This window comes from Oenanthe melanoleuca, chromosome 1 (genome assembly GCF_029582105.1).
Source record: "Oenanthe melanoleuca isolate GR-GAL-2019-014 chromosome 1, OMel1.0, whole genome shotgun sequence".
Lineage (NCBI taxonomy): Eukaryota > Metazoa > Chordata > Aves > Passeriformes > Muscicapidae > Oenanthe > Oenanthe melanoleuca.
Window position 1 is genome coordinate 4,956,354 of NC_079333.1, and position 13,631 is coordinate 4,969,984.

At 43.2% G+C, this 13,631-nt stretch overlaps 1 protein-coding gene across 1 annotated transcript; it reads left to right on the forward strand.

Moving 5' to 3' along the window:
* The first annotated feature begins 1,152 nt into the window (after positions 1 to 1,152).
* On the forward strand, positions 1,153 to 10,550 carry GPA33 (glycoprotein A33). The gene is made up of 7 exons (XM_056497129.1): positions 1,153 to 1,450; positions 4,712 to 4,863; positions 5,724 to 5,934; positions 6,482 to 6,640; positions 8,845 to 8,958; positions 9,390 to 9,513; positions 9,930 to 10,550. The coding sequence occupies exons 1-7, from the start codon at positions 1,402 to 1,404 to the stop codon at positions 10,012 to 10,014; spliced, it is 894 nt and encodes a 297-aa protein (XP_056353104.1). The 5' UTR covers positions 1,153 to 1,401; the 3' UTR covers positions 10,015 to 10,550.
* The last annotated feature ends 3,081 nt before the right edge of the window (positions 10,551 to 13,631 follow it).

Below are 13,631 nucleotides of genomic sequence, written 5' to 3' on the forward strand. Positions count from 1 at the left end.
CAACAGGATGAATTTTTCTACTGGCTGTCCCCATTTGGAAGATTCCTGAAGAACAAAGTTTCTGTAGTTTTATGTGCTTTATTTTGCTTTATGCTAACAGTCTGAAGAGAACTGAGGTTATGCATCAAGAAGAAGTATAGACAGATGGTCCTTTCTATCAGAGGGACTGGATTTCCAGCCACTCCTAAGTTTCATTGTCTTGGAGGTCTCTTGAACAACTGCCATATAGACCAAAAGGCAAATCTTCAACGTGGCTTTTGGCAGATTTACCACTCAAGCCTGAGGTCAGCACAAGAGCAAGATACAAGTCTGCTCTACTGCACTAAACACAGGTATCCAATGTAGACAACTACTTTTGAGGAAGCCTCCTTCAAAATTCACAACAAAGTTCATCAGCAATATACTGCATTATATGATGAACATGAATGTCTGAGAACATGACGTCCCCATCTAAGGTGCCTAAAATGATCACTCATACCCTAAAAGTGACTTTGTCACTCAAATGGCTGGAAATAGATCATAAATGACAATCCCACAAGGATTGCTCCCTAGTGGCAGTGAAGTGTTCAGAAGACACACTGCCCTCAGTTAAACATAATGTCAGATGTTTGCCTCAGCTGCCATCAGTCCCTCGTTTACTCTTCAGTCAATTATAGCAGCAGTTATTTGTGACTTCCAAGTGCCCATCCAGAGCATGTGAGCAGTGCTGGCTGAGCAGTGCCTGTGCCTTGACAGACCCATCACCAGAGTGCTGCAAGCCATGGGCTGGGAGAAATACCTGTGGTGCCTGTGGCTGTGGTGCAAACCACACAGTGGGCATAAGAGAGCTAGAACTGGCTGAGATGCATCTCACTTATATTTAGATAACCCATTAGTCATCCAACTCCCATAAACTACGTATTGGTATGAGTATTTACAGTAAATGGAGTTAGGGCCCTCAGGTCCTCAAAGCCTGGATGTGGGCTGCTGCCTGCATGATAAAACACTTTAATACCTTTTAAACTCTGTTCCTTACTAGATATTTGAGAAAAATGAGGTTGTCTGTCATCACGTGCATGACTTCAGCTGCACTGCACAGTCCCACTGCACCCTTCCCTTGCTTCGTGCACCTGCATGTTGGGAGAAACAGGGAAAGGCTGTTTAATTGTGGGAGAAAGTTCACAACTGTGGAAGGAGTTCACAAGTCACACAGAGCAGCGAGTGATGCCTAAGCCTACTGGTGATGTGGCTTGTCATTCTGGCTGGGAGGGGAGGGGCAGGCTGGGGCAGAAGCACTTTTAAGGAGACTGAGGAAGTGAACCTGAGATGCCACTGCAAAGCAACCCTTCAGGGAAAGCCAATTACCTCCCCAAGCCTCCTGGAGATTACAAGAAGAGCACCTTGAGGTGAAAGAAAGGAGAGATGAGGCGGATGGCAATGAAAGGACTTGGGCTGTTCATTTTCAGTGCAAGTGAGTACTAATTTGGTTATGTCCTCAAGGGTTGGGTGGGAAGAAATAGCACTACAATGTATAAGGACTCCAGTGCACTTTGTATGTCTCTTTTTTTGTTTAGTGAAGGTTCCTTTGTGTTTATGGCCAGACAAGTATGTGTACCATCTCTGTGCTAAATGTCCAGACACACAGGCATCTCCCAAAACTGTTAGGAGAGGGAAAAAATGCTGCTTTTCATGCAGCTGGAAAGTATTTTTCATAAACTGTTTTATCAGTTTCTGTTACTACAGTATTTACCTCTGAAGAAGGAACTTCCTTTTCTGGAAGTCTCCGTGCTTTTTATCCTGTCTCATCTTCTTATATCAATGTTCCTACACCTTATTCCAGACTTCAGACTAAGCTACACACATGGGAATTACTTGGAGTTTTTTACTAAAAATCCTGAAAACCTCACTTCAACAATAAGACTCACAAAAAGGAAATTCACAAAGTTTTAAGTAATCAGAAAAAGTGGATGGGCTCCATATGCAGTAAATGTGACTTGAGTCATGGTCACTTTGATTTTCTTCTTCCTTTGTACAAGTACAAATCTCTAAGTTAAGCAGAGGGAGATAAAACCTTCCTCAATTTCTTAAAATGTTATACATATACAAAGTGGTAACACACAAAAAAAGTAATTCTAGGGCTTATATCTAGGTGGTCTTGTCTCTTTGTCTCTCTAGTAGTATGTAAGCTATTTGTCCTCTCTCCTTTTCTGGAGTTTTTTCACAATTTGCTTCCCCTCCCTTCCACCATATCTTGAACAGATTCTGTTTTCCCTCAGAAAAAAACACCCCAACCTCTGAAGAATAAACCACAACATGCTGACTATGAAGTGAAATGTGGTGAGAAGGAGGAAATCAGCCTGAGTCTGACACCCAGAATGAAACTGTGTCGCTTCCCTGAGAGAGAGAAGCTCTTTCTGGGATGCAGAAAGAGATGTGGGTGACAAATGAAGAGCACCAGAAGCAGTGGGATGTGAGGGTGACAGCAACAGATCACTAAGTGTGTTGCAGGCTGTGCCTCACATGCATTTGGGCTCAGCTGCTCCCCAATTCTGCCCCAAACATGTCTGGAAGAAAAGAAAGATCTCATTTATTGTAGGATTTGACTCATCCAACTGGAAGAAGGAAAAATCTTAGGGTTGGGCAGTTTCTTCTGTCTCAGGGCTGTGTTTATGACCTGTCAGTGAAGCCCAGCCCAGTGGAACCAGTTTCTGAGGGACAAAAAGATCAGGAAATGGGTTTTGCTCCATCTCCTTGCACAGACAGTGGTGCTTTTCACCTGAATGCAGGAAAGCATCTCTATCCAGTCAGAACAAGCAAGGAGAAAGCTTTCCCAGGTGTGTCTCATCCCGAGGGCATATGAAAACAGCAGTCAGAAAGAGCCCCGGGGCTATGCAAACATGGCCCTTGCCCTGGGTGCTCCAGAGCAGAGAAAGATCTGGGAGTGGCTGCAATAAAAGCATGGTAGAAATACTTTGCCCTAGTTTCCTCTTATAACTGTCAGCAGTTGTAAATGAAATAATCCCCAAGAGAACAGAAGCCACCCCTGCCATGTCACAGAGGAAGAGGTGAAAACACACCTCACTAATGAACTCTAGGAGCTCACAGAACCACTCGTTGTGAGGCAGGGCATGCAAAGGGGAATTTAAGCTAAAAGCAGGTCCCTGTGCCAACTGCCCCATGGCACTCTGTGTAATTACTGAATTGTCACCCCAGGTTCTTAGTGCAGTGCCTACTGCTAACAACCTTTTGGTGTTAACCCTATGCTGCTATTTTCTAAAGAATGTTTGTTCACTGCTAGTCAAGGCTCTGGCAGTGCTCAGATTGCCAATGGTGCTCACTCACCCACCTAGTGCACAGGACTGCACGCTCTTCCTGTATAAAAAAATGGGTCTCCACAACCAGTCTGCAACTCAGGGTGGAATCTAGAAATCCTTTGCTCTCTTCTTTATACATTACACTTCCTTATAGATCTAACCTGGACAAAGATATGGCAAAATGGGGACCCAAAGTTTGCTAGATGGCAACTTTTCAGATGAATCCTCTCCAGGGAACAGTGACTCAGCTTTCAGAAGCAAACCTTCACCATCACATGCTGCATGCTCCCCATGGGGGAAGCTCTCCTCCTCTTTCCTCCTTACTGCACCACCTTCCTCTTTGCCAAGAACTTCATTTGAGCAGCACTTCATTTCCTTCCTTGTCCTTTACAGTTTTCCCAAATTATTTCCACAAATGATGGTGCTATTAAAAAAAAAAAAAAACCCCAACCACCCTCCCCAAAAAAAAAAAAAAAAAACACCACCAAAACCTCAGACCAACAAACGTAAACACACAAACTGTTAGGAGAAAACAGGTATTTTTAACCATGGATTCTCACAGGCATGAAGGTCACCTATGGCAGGGCAGACATAAATGTCCAGCTCAATTCTGAGAATAACAAAGACCTGCCCACCAGGCAGTGCTTAGACATGATGAATTAAGAGCAAGTCAGAGGGCACTCAGTGTAAAAGAAACACCTGCCCTGCACCCTACATGCTTCCTCAGGACACAGAGGAATTTCTGTTTTATTCAACTCTCAGCTGCTCCTGTGCTCCAGAGGCAGGAGCTGGAGTTCTTGGAGAAAGGTGACTACTACCTTACTCATTTAAAAAAAACAAACCTAAGAGCTTTTCTTCCCTTGTTTCTTTCAATCACTTTTTGCTTCTCTAGGTTTTTCTGTTTTCAGGGTTGAAAAACATGAACAGGTTTTGATTCCCTCACACAAAATGTCACTTTTCTATGGATTTGGATCGAGGCAAGTTATTTGACAGTTTTTCTGATCCTTGAAATTTGACAATATCAGTTTGTTAGTTTAGCCTGAATCCTTAAGTCTGCTGATGCACTTGTAGTATCTGTTTATCTGTCTCCCTCTGCACATTCTGAACTGTCAAAGGGTGTCAGTCATGCTGAAGGAGGGCTAAGGAAAAAAATAAAGTGTGTTTCTAAACTCCATGGAGATAGATGAGTAGGTGAAGAAGAAGGAAGCAAGGAACAGAGAACAGAGTTTAGCTAGAAGCCTTCCTGTGCAGCAGCTTCCCAGAGCCAATCAGCCCCAGCACACATCACCTCTTGCTCAGTGGGGAATGGCCTGGATGACAGGGAATGAGGGGTTATTGTGGCACGTAAGGAAGCCAAAGAGACTACCATGGAATCCAGATGTTGTTTTTGCTGAGTGCACCATTTATTCTCTTCCTAGTTCTGGTGTCTGCTCATGCCCTCACTGTGGAAGCACCTGCAAGGGAAATCAAAGTGGCAAGAGGAAAAAATGCTACCCTGCGCTGTAATTTTAAATCAAACTCAGTTCCTGATGGAGCAGACCTGGTTGTCTGGAAGAAAATCAATAGCAAGGTAAACTGAGCTGCATAAAGAAACAGATGAGTGGGCATCCAAGAAGGGGCAGGAGATGGAAGCTGTGAGGGGGAATGGTTGTTGATAGAAAAAGACTTCTTCCAGATATTTTTTAATCCCAGAACTGTGCAAATAGAAATGCTAAATCTAGATGCAATTTATGCACAACACTAGGCAAGCCCCCACCCCTATTCCTCCTTTCTCTTGGCCTTACAGCTGTTTACTGAGGATACATCACTGTATGTACTGTGGGCATCACATCTATTAAAACATGTGAAACACAGATAATTTCTAAAAACATGCATATATATGAATGTATATGTCTAATACACATATCTTTGATACTATATAAAAAGTTTTAAGTTGATGATAACAGTACATGGAGAGATTCTTTAGGTCTCCTACATCCATTTGAAGTATATGAAGGTTAAGAAACTTTTAAAGTTCTCCTTGACTTCTTGGGAATTAGTGAGAGGGGAAGCAGCCTTTGGAGATGTCCTTGCAAGGTGTGCCAAGGGTTTCTTCTGTGGAGATCCTTGCTGGGAGTATTTGTGTAACCAAAGAGCAATTTGACTGACATGGGAATCAGACAAGTCTCATGCTGTCCTCTCCTCATGGTGAGGAAAGATGAATAAGCCCCAGCAAAAGAAATCAGTTGTCTGTGATTTCAGAGAAGGGGATTCCAGATGGAAACAGACATCCTTTTGAATTTCTGTTTTGCTTGGCTTTTTCTCAAACTGGTGCAGTTTAAGGTGCTCTTTTCCAAGTTGCTCTTTAAGAGTGGCTGACTCATGGAGTTAGGTGGCAGACTCTCACAGAAGAAGCCCAGACTGACGCTGTCCCCTCCGTCCCCGTGCCAGGAGGACGCTGTGACGCGGTATTTCGACGGGCTGGTGCAGTACGGGAAGGGCTACGACCATCGCATCCACTTCAGTGACAGTGTTGACACTGGGGACATCAGCATCACCATCAGTGCTGTCACCATGGAGGACAACGGCACCTACGCCTGCAGCGTCCGCCTGCGCGAGGACCCGCCCCGCCAGTCCACGCTCCTGGACCTCTTCGTGCTGGGTGAGGTGACACGGGCACTGCCACACCCTGTCACACACACCTGCCCTTCCTCCAGTGTCCACACTGCTTTAAACAACAGATTTTCTAACAGCAACAGAAAGCTGTCATCCTAAATTCCATCTCTGGTATTTTCCTGCTCCTGTGGAAGGACGCTGGGATGCGCAGAGCATGCAACTCCCTCAGACACCTGGCTGTAGAAAACATTCAGAGTTGCACAGTTCCCTTTCATCATCATCATCATCATCATGATCCAGGCATCACTGCAAGGCTTTCCTCATCCCCCCTGTGGCCTGTCACACTCTGGGTTACCTAACACTATTAGACAAAACCCAAAAAGCGTCTTGCAATTCCTTCTTGGCTTTCCAGTGCCAAAAAGGGAGAAACAAATTACAAACAAATTCGATTCAAATTCACTTCAAGTTCCTTTAAGATGAAGGTGGCAGGTGCAAGACCAGTCTTTGCTTGCAAGAATAAAAACCACAGATGCAGATGGGCTGAAACAAGAAACTGCTTCTGATTAATACAGTTCCTTTTTTTCTTCCTTCAGTTGCACCATCCAAGCCCGAATGCAAAATTCTGGGGACAGCACAATATGGACAGACAATCAACTTAACCTGTGTTTCTCACGAGGGCTCCCCAACGCCCACATACACCTGGAAAAGCTTCAATGTGCAAAATGAGCCCCGTGTGCTACCACACACACAAGGTATGGCAAATCCAAAGACATCAAGATGCTGAGGTCTCTGCAGATGAGGGCTGGAAAGATTTAAAAATACAAATACAAAAATACTCTTAAGGCTTATTCTAGGATGTTGTCTGAACAGGATTTTGAAAAGTTGTCCTTTTGATACAAGACATGCTCATAAGTAACTCAGCAGGGGGAAAAGGACTCTTAACTGAAGTAAGAATGGTCAGAAAGACTTTAACTTCAGCTCTCCTCTGGTGAGAAAGCTGGATGGCTCTGGAAACACCCAGAAATAATTATTTCTCAGTTGCTGGGGGTAAGGCATAGCATGAGGAACAACACTGAGTTTTCTAACTGTCTTTACATCCCAGCTTGTTTGACAATGAACAGATCTCTTTCTAAACTGAAGGAAACAAAAGCTGGCTCTGGAAGCTTTCTTCCAGTGATGACCCCTCACCTAGAGGAAGGGGATATGAGAAAGTTACACCACTCCTGCTTTGAGCATGAAAAAGGCCTCTGGTTGTTTAGAACAGTCACACAGGCCCTAATATTTTATTTTATTTCATTTAAAGCCAGAATCTAGAAGGAAAAAGGAGCTGAATTTCCACAACAGGGCCTTGACAGAACTATTTATACAGAAATTAGGGTTTAATGCTCTCTTAAGTGTACCAGTGACAGAGGACTCAGATTTATTTCATGAACAGCTTTGTTTTTTCCTGGCCTGTCCAGCTTCATGAAGACTAAGTGTCTGTACCTACCCTTCCTGGCTTAAGGGAAGTAACCTAAAGATGATGAGACTCCACAGGATATTCCACACTCACTAAAATACACAAAGTACCACCAGGAGCAGGAACTTTATATTCATTTCACTGGCCACTAAGTGGTGCCAGCGCATCACGCACAGCCCTGAGCACAGCGGGATTTGTCACAGCAGCAGCTTCTGCTGTCACCCTGCCCTTCCCCGGGACAGGAGTCCCTGCTGGCCCATTCCCACCTCATTTCTGCTTTCATCTGAGCACCCACAGCCAAGTAAGGTGCCCACGGTCCCCTGGTGCCCCAGGCTGGCTGCGTGCCCTCCTGTCACTACAGGCATTTTCCTTCTGTGCTAAGCAAAGTTCCCACTGCTGCAAAGTTTGCAAAACCCCCTCAGGAGACACTCCAGAGCTGACAGTACCTGACCCACATGTTTCTCCATTTCACTCACTCAATTACTTTTGATTTATTAAGAGAATTTAAATTCCACTTCTAGACTGAGACTTTTAGAGCTACAAACATCACACCCACCCCACCCCCCCCCCAAAAAAAAAAAAAAAAAAAAAAGATGGAGACAAGTAAATACAAGGAGTATGTAGACACACACACAAACACAAAAACAAAAATCAAGCAAGTATATGGTCTGTCATTTCTCAGTTTGCATGCTCTTCTACTATATGGCACTAGGTGCCAGCAAATCCTAAACGTAAAAAAGTGAGATCCCAGGAAAACAGGAAAGTCATTAAAAAGTATTCAGTCTTTTGCTTTCAGAGTAGGGACCTGGACCTCTGTCACAAGCAAAAAGCATGGACTACACATATCCATATCAGCTGGAGATGTAACAAACAGACTGCCTGAGCAGAGCTAAGCATCAGCCTGTGGTTCGGAGCTGTGTGAGGCTGGACAGAAAGCATCAGCACCGCTGCAGTTCTTCTCCTTTATTTATTTACACAGCCTGTGTGTCCCAGACTAGAAAACTTTTCCCCCCACTACTAAATAATTCCTATCTGAAATCCTAAGAGCAGAAGGACTGAAGAGCTTTCTTTTGTTAACAAGTTAATTCATTGAGATGGCCAGTTCTTAGAGCCAGGTCCTGATTTGGGCATCTGTCATTTCTCAAAATCCAATGCAAAAAAAAAAAAAAAAAAAAAAAAAAAAAAAAAAAAAAATAAAGCTTTCTCTAAGCACAGACACTTCTCTACCCTCCACCTACAATTTTGTTTCTAAAAGGAATGTTCAAATACCACATGTTCCCTGTAATCAAAACAGCACACTTCTGTTTATCCTCCCACAAATCACTCTAAAACCTAGGGATGAGCATAGCAGCTCCTGAGCAAGACAGAGCAATCCATCAACTTTAATAACCTCTCATCACTCCAGCCACCCTGGGCTGGAACTGGAGGGCTGCTGTTGCCACTTCCTTCCCTGCTTTAATTCTTCTCTTTTTTGGCCTGATTTGTGTTTCACAACAGGGCAACAAATAACTTTGAAGAACATCTCAGCAGACACCTCTGGCTTTTACATCTGCACTTCAACAAATGTTGTGGGAACGGAATTTTGCAACATGACAGTCAGCGTTGTGCCACGTAAGAGATGGGGCTGCCTTGGGAAAGAGGAGTACCAGAGAGAATATCTTAGCTCAGAGTCAAAGCATTAAAAGAGGGGAATGTTATTATCTGGTTCTGCACCCTCTCCCCTGGTTTACATGCTGGTAGAACACTCACCAGCTCATTGGGTTAGCTCAGAAATGACAAAAAAGCTCTATAGAGTCAGACAGCACTGAATTTGTGTTGTCTGAAACTCAACTTTATGGACAAAATAGCAGTTGTTCAGAACCAGAGGTTCCTCCCTGTCAGTAGCTAACTGCTCCTGCACTACCCAGTACAGAATTATTTCCAGTTGCTGCAGTCAAACAAATGTGGCTTCCATTCAGTCTGGAGCTGGTGGGAGGGTTTGAAGTGCAGCGCTGATCCCCATTAACATCATTCCCCCTGCTAACTCCTCCCTTCCCACACAGCATCCATGAACATAGCTCTGTATGCTGGCATCATTGGGGGAGTCGTTGCTGCCATTGTGGTGATTGGGATCATTGCCTACTGCTGCTGCTGCCGGGAAAGCAAGGAGGAGGACTATGAGATGACGTGAGTACCCCTCCCTACAGCAGGAACACAGGAAGGGCTCTCCTTTTCCCTCCTGCATCACCAGAGGGGAGTACAAAACTGGGAAAACATGCACTGCTCCTCCTTTCAGTGTCCACCCCAGTGGCTCCCATCTCTCCTCCTGGGACATGCCTAGAAGTCTCAGACACCTTTGTGTCTCTGGGTAGAACCAAATTATTCAAACCTTGGATGTGAATTAGCTATAATTACATGGTTTAAAAAAAACCCTAAGTAGTTCCCACAACTCTTGCATCACCAGCAAGACTGAATTTCTAGACTTCAGCTAGGTACAGTTCTAGATCAGCTTAGAGCTGTTTAAAAGTATCCTAACACAAAATCTCTTCAGAGAGGCTACTGGCTGGTTTTGGTAACATCTCTACCCCTGAACAATGTTCTAGGGAGCAAGAAGACAGAAATGAACCCTCTGTCAGGCGGATGCCACCAAGGCACGAGAGCACAGGGGAGGATGTGGAGAATGCATGAATGAAGAGGCCACTGCCATCTCCAGAATCTGCTGAGGCACAGACATCACTGTAGCAAAGAAACCAATCCCTCTTTCTTACTACAAGGAGCTGAATTATAAAATGAAAGCCAAAGGCTCTGGGAGAGAACATTTTTGCTTCCCTGGAAAGAAGTGCTTGATGTACAGTGAGCATTAAGATATACTCAGAAAAATGCATATGGAGCACTGCTGCACCCAAGTCAGAGTCATCCAAAAATAACCAGTCTTCCAGACTTTCAACTTTCTGAAAAAAGAAACCAGTCAGGTTTATTTGGAGAACAGAGAGCTGCTGATGTATCCCCAGATCCACAAAAGGTTTCAAGGTCACCAACAGCATTTCATCAAGGAAGGGTGGTTTTGTTTATTGAGTCATGCAAATGTCACAGCTTTCACCACTGTCCAACACAAACTTTTTTTATGAAGGTTGAAGCAAGATGATTTTTAAAGACATTTTTTAAAATGTGTTTTTGTATATATTATACATGCACATATAAATAAAGATATGGAGAAAAATCATTTATGATCAATGAGTCTCCCGCTTGGGACAATAGTGAATAATAATGTCACAGGTAAGGTAACAACTCAGATGGGCAACTGATAAGAACCAGAAACAATCTAGCCTATTTTCTGTCAGACTCCTGAATTTCTGAGTTCTAGCTCCCAGAGTTCCTAATTTTCATTACATTACTCTTTCCTCCTGATTGTTGCATGGGCAAGTCAGAAATAGTCCATTGTTCCTGCTGCTTCTGAAAAAACTACAATGTGAGAGCGTGTACATGGCAAGTACATCCTTAATTAAAAAAAAAAAAAAAAAAAAAAAAGGAGGGGGGAAGGAGGAGGAAAAAACCTTTTTATTCAAAAGTGTAACAATTTAATCAGAAGCACGACATTTTTATGTGAAGATGTGTGCAAATGTGGAGGGAACTCCCACCACTGGTATCCTTGGAAGAGAATGGACTGTCCATACCCAAGGACTATCAATGGGTATTAAAACTGATTAACAGTTTTTTGGAGTTGGTTGCCTTTTTTGTTGGTTTTGGTTTTTTACCGCTTGGTTGTTGCTTTTTAAAATTTTTTTAAGATATGTTTGCAGTAAAATATTTATCCTTTCAAAGCTCCTTATTGCATCTTCAACTTTGGGAGTTTCAGAAACTTGCAGCAATGCCTCTCACATACCCTTTACCTCCTAACAGTTACTGGAATAAAAATCTAAAATTTAACTTCAGAGAAGAACCAGCCATCCTCCTACACATGACTAGCATTTTCTAGATTTCAAACTATGAAAACCACCCTACCAGAACTGTAATTCTGGCAGCTTTCTGGCTGCCTTTGTTTTACATAATACTTAAAATACAATTACTCATTTGTAGTAATAACAACTGCAAAGACCATCAACAGGAGTTCTTTACTAAGAACACACAAATCTGAATCTCTCTGGCAATGGACAACCTGAAATGCAAGACATTCTGAGGACCTTTTCTCATGATGCATGACAAAACATTGCAAGAATGGATGGCTAAAAAAGAACATTGCACAGAGAAGCTGAAGGCAGTTAAAAATGAAGTGCATAGCTCAGAAGCAGAGCTGTATCAAGCAAGCATAGTGTGAATTATCTAATTACCATTGTAACACATTTCTACTGTGAAACAAAAGCTATTTCTTTTATAAATGTTACAGACATTAGTTAGCACAACATGTTTCTTCCAACAAAACCCTGTGGCTGAGTAGAGTTTCTGCTGAGGGATAGCAGCGTGGATTCTAAAAGATCTTAACTGGAAAGTCCAGCAAAAGGACTTGAAATTATGAGCAGAATAATGCCAGTATATAGCCAGAAACTGGCTGTGGCCACTAAATCATTGTGACACTCTGCTACCTGTCCCACACCCTTCATTTTTAGGATATGTGAAGGTAAATTGCTGTTTGTCAGATGAAGTCTTCAAGTAACACTTGCACAGTGGTCATTTTAGGCATGAAGGAAAATACAGATTAGCAGTAAGCAACTGCACTAAGTTCTCCAAAGAAATCAGCCACAAAACACAGAGTTTACAAAATGACTCCCAAAGCCATGAATTTAATTCTCTGCAAGCAGATTCCATAAGAACTAGCAGAGAAAAGCAAGAGAGTCCAACTTGACAACATTTAGAACAGAACTACTCCAAGTTCTGCAATGCTAAGGCCAGTTCTGCACTGAGAAATAAACTAAGTGACAGCACATGGAGATATGGCTGAGATTAATTCAGTGCTGCTTATCATTTTTTACCTTTTTCAAAATACCTTGGAAACAGTGCATTTATCAGAATGCTTTATGTGTTTTTCCTCAACCAATTCGTTCTGCTCTACAGCCAGAAATGCACAAATACACATATTCAAACTCATGCCTTATTCAAGTGTTTTCCTGTGACTGAATTAATTTCCTGCCTGTCTTGTATGTCTTTTGAAGCAGGAATAACTCCAAGAGTAACCTGTAGTATAGCTACAACCTTATGCAAAATGAAACCAATGAATGATAAATTAAACTAGTGATACTTAACTAATTCCAGAGAGTCAATGTATGTATACTGAACTTCAATAACCACTTCCCTCAAAAGGCAGGAAGGAGGGAGAAAATGTATGACCAGGCATAAAAGTAAATTCCTACTTTATACTTCCCATAGTAAACAGCAAACTACTGTTTAGTTATGTTCAACTTTCCTTATTCACAAACTTAGCACAGAAAGCAAACAGGCTGGTCAGGCAGGATTTTGCATTGGCAAATCCATGCTCTTTCCAGTCCCCCACTTCACATACCCAAAAACACATTCCAAGAGGGCTTGCTCATTTTTCCAAGGAGTGCAGCAGAACTAAGCAGCCTAGGTTTTCCTAGATCACCCTTTTGACAGATGGCTGCAGTATTTGCCTCCCATTGCTGTGGACCTCCTGTGCTCTCTGGGACCTTCCAAATGTGAGAGAACAGCCTCCAAAATGTGTCACTGAGCTTCCTCAGCATCCTGGGATGCAGCACATGTTCAAGGGACTGCATGGGTTTGGAACTCCCACTGCAGCTGCTCTCCTCCCTGAACCCTTCCTCAGTACAGATCTGCTCTCCAAACAACATCCCCTCAGCCCTGGCCTGTGTTTATGGATTTTTCCTTTGTAGCCCACACCTGCTCCTCCTTCCCTTACACTGCACTAGGACTAGGATGCAGCCACAAGATCCCTGTGATGAAAAGAGAGTCTTCCCAATCAATCTCTCCTGGGTTGCTCTTGTGCTCAGGAGACAGTGTCCTTAATAAACTGCCAACCCTGATGTTTCTTTACCCCACAGAGCTGGCCCCAGAAATTCCACCCCTCCTCATTCCCCACACAGCCACCAAGGTCTGCTCTCACTACCTTCCCCACTCTTCTCAGAATCTTGGCAAGTATTTCCAGTATCACAGACACACAAAAGCTGGTGCTGCCACAGCCCTCTTTGAGATTCAGTACAGTGCACAATTCATAACTTGTCAGAAAGACAAGAGTTAATTACCTCACCATCCTAGTTGCTAGAGCAACTGCACTCCTTTTCTGTTTATTTGTATCAAATGTTCCAGGAAAGACACCGAGGCAGTGTTCCTGATGA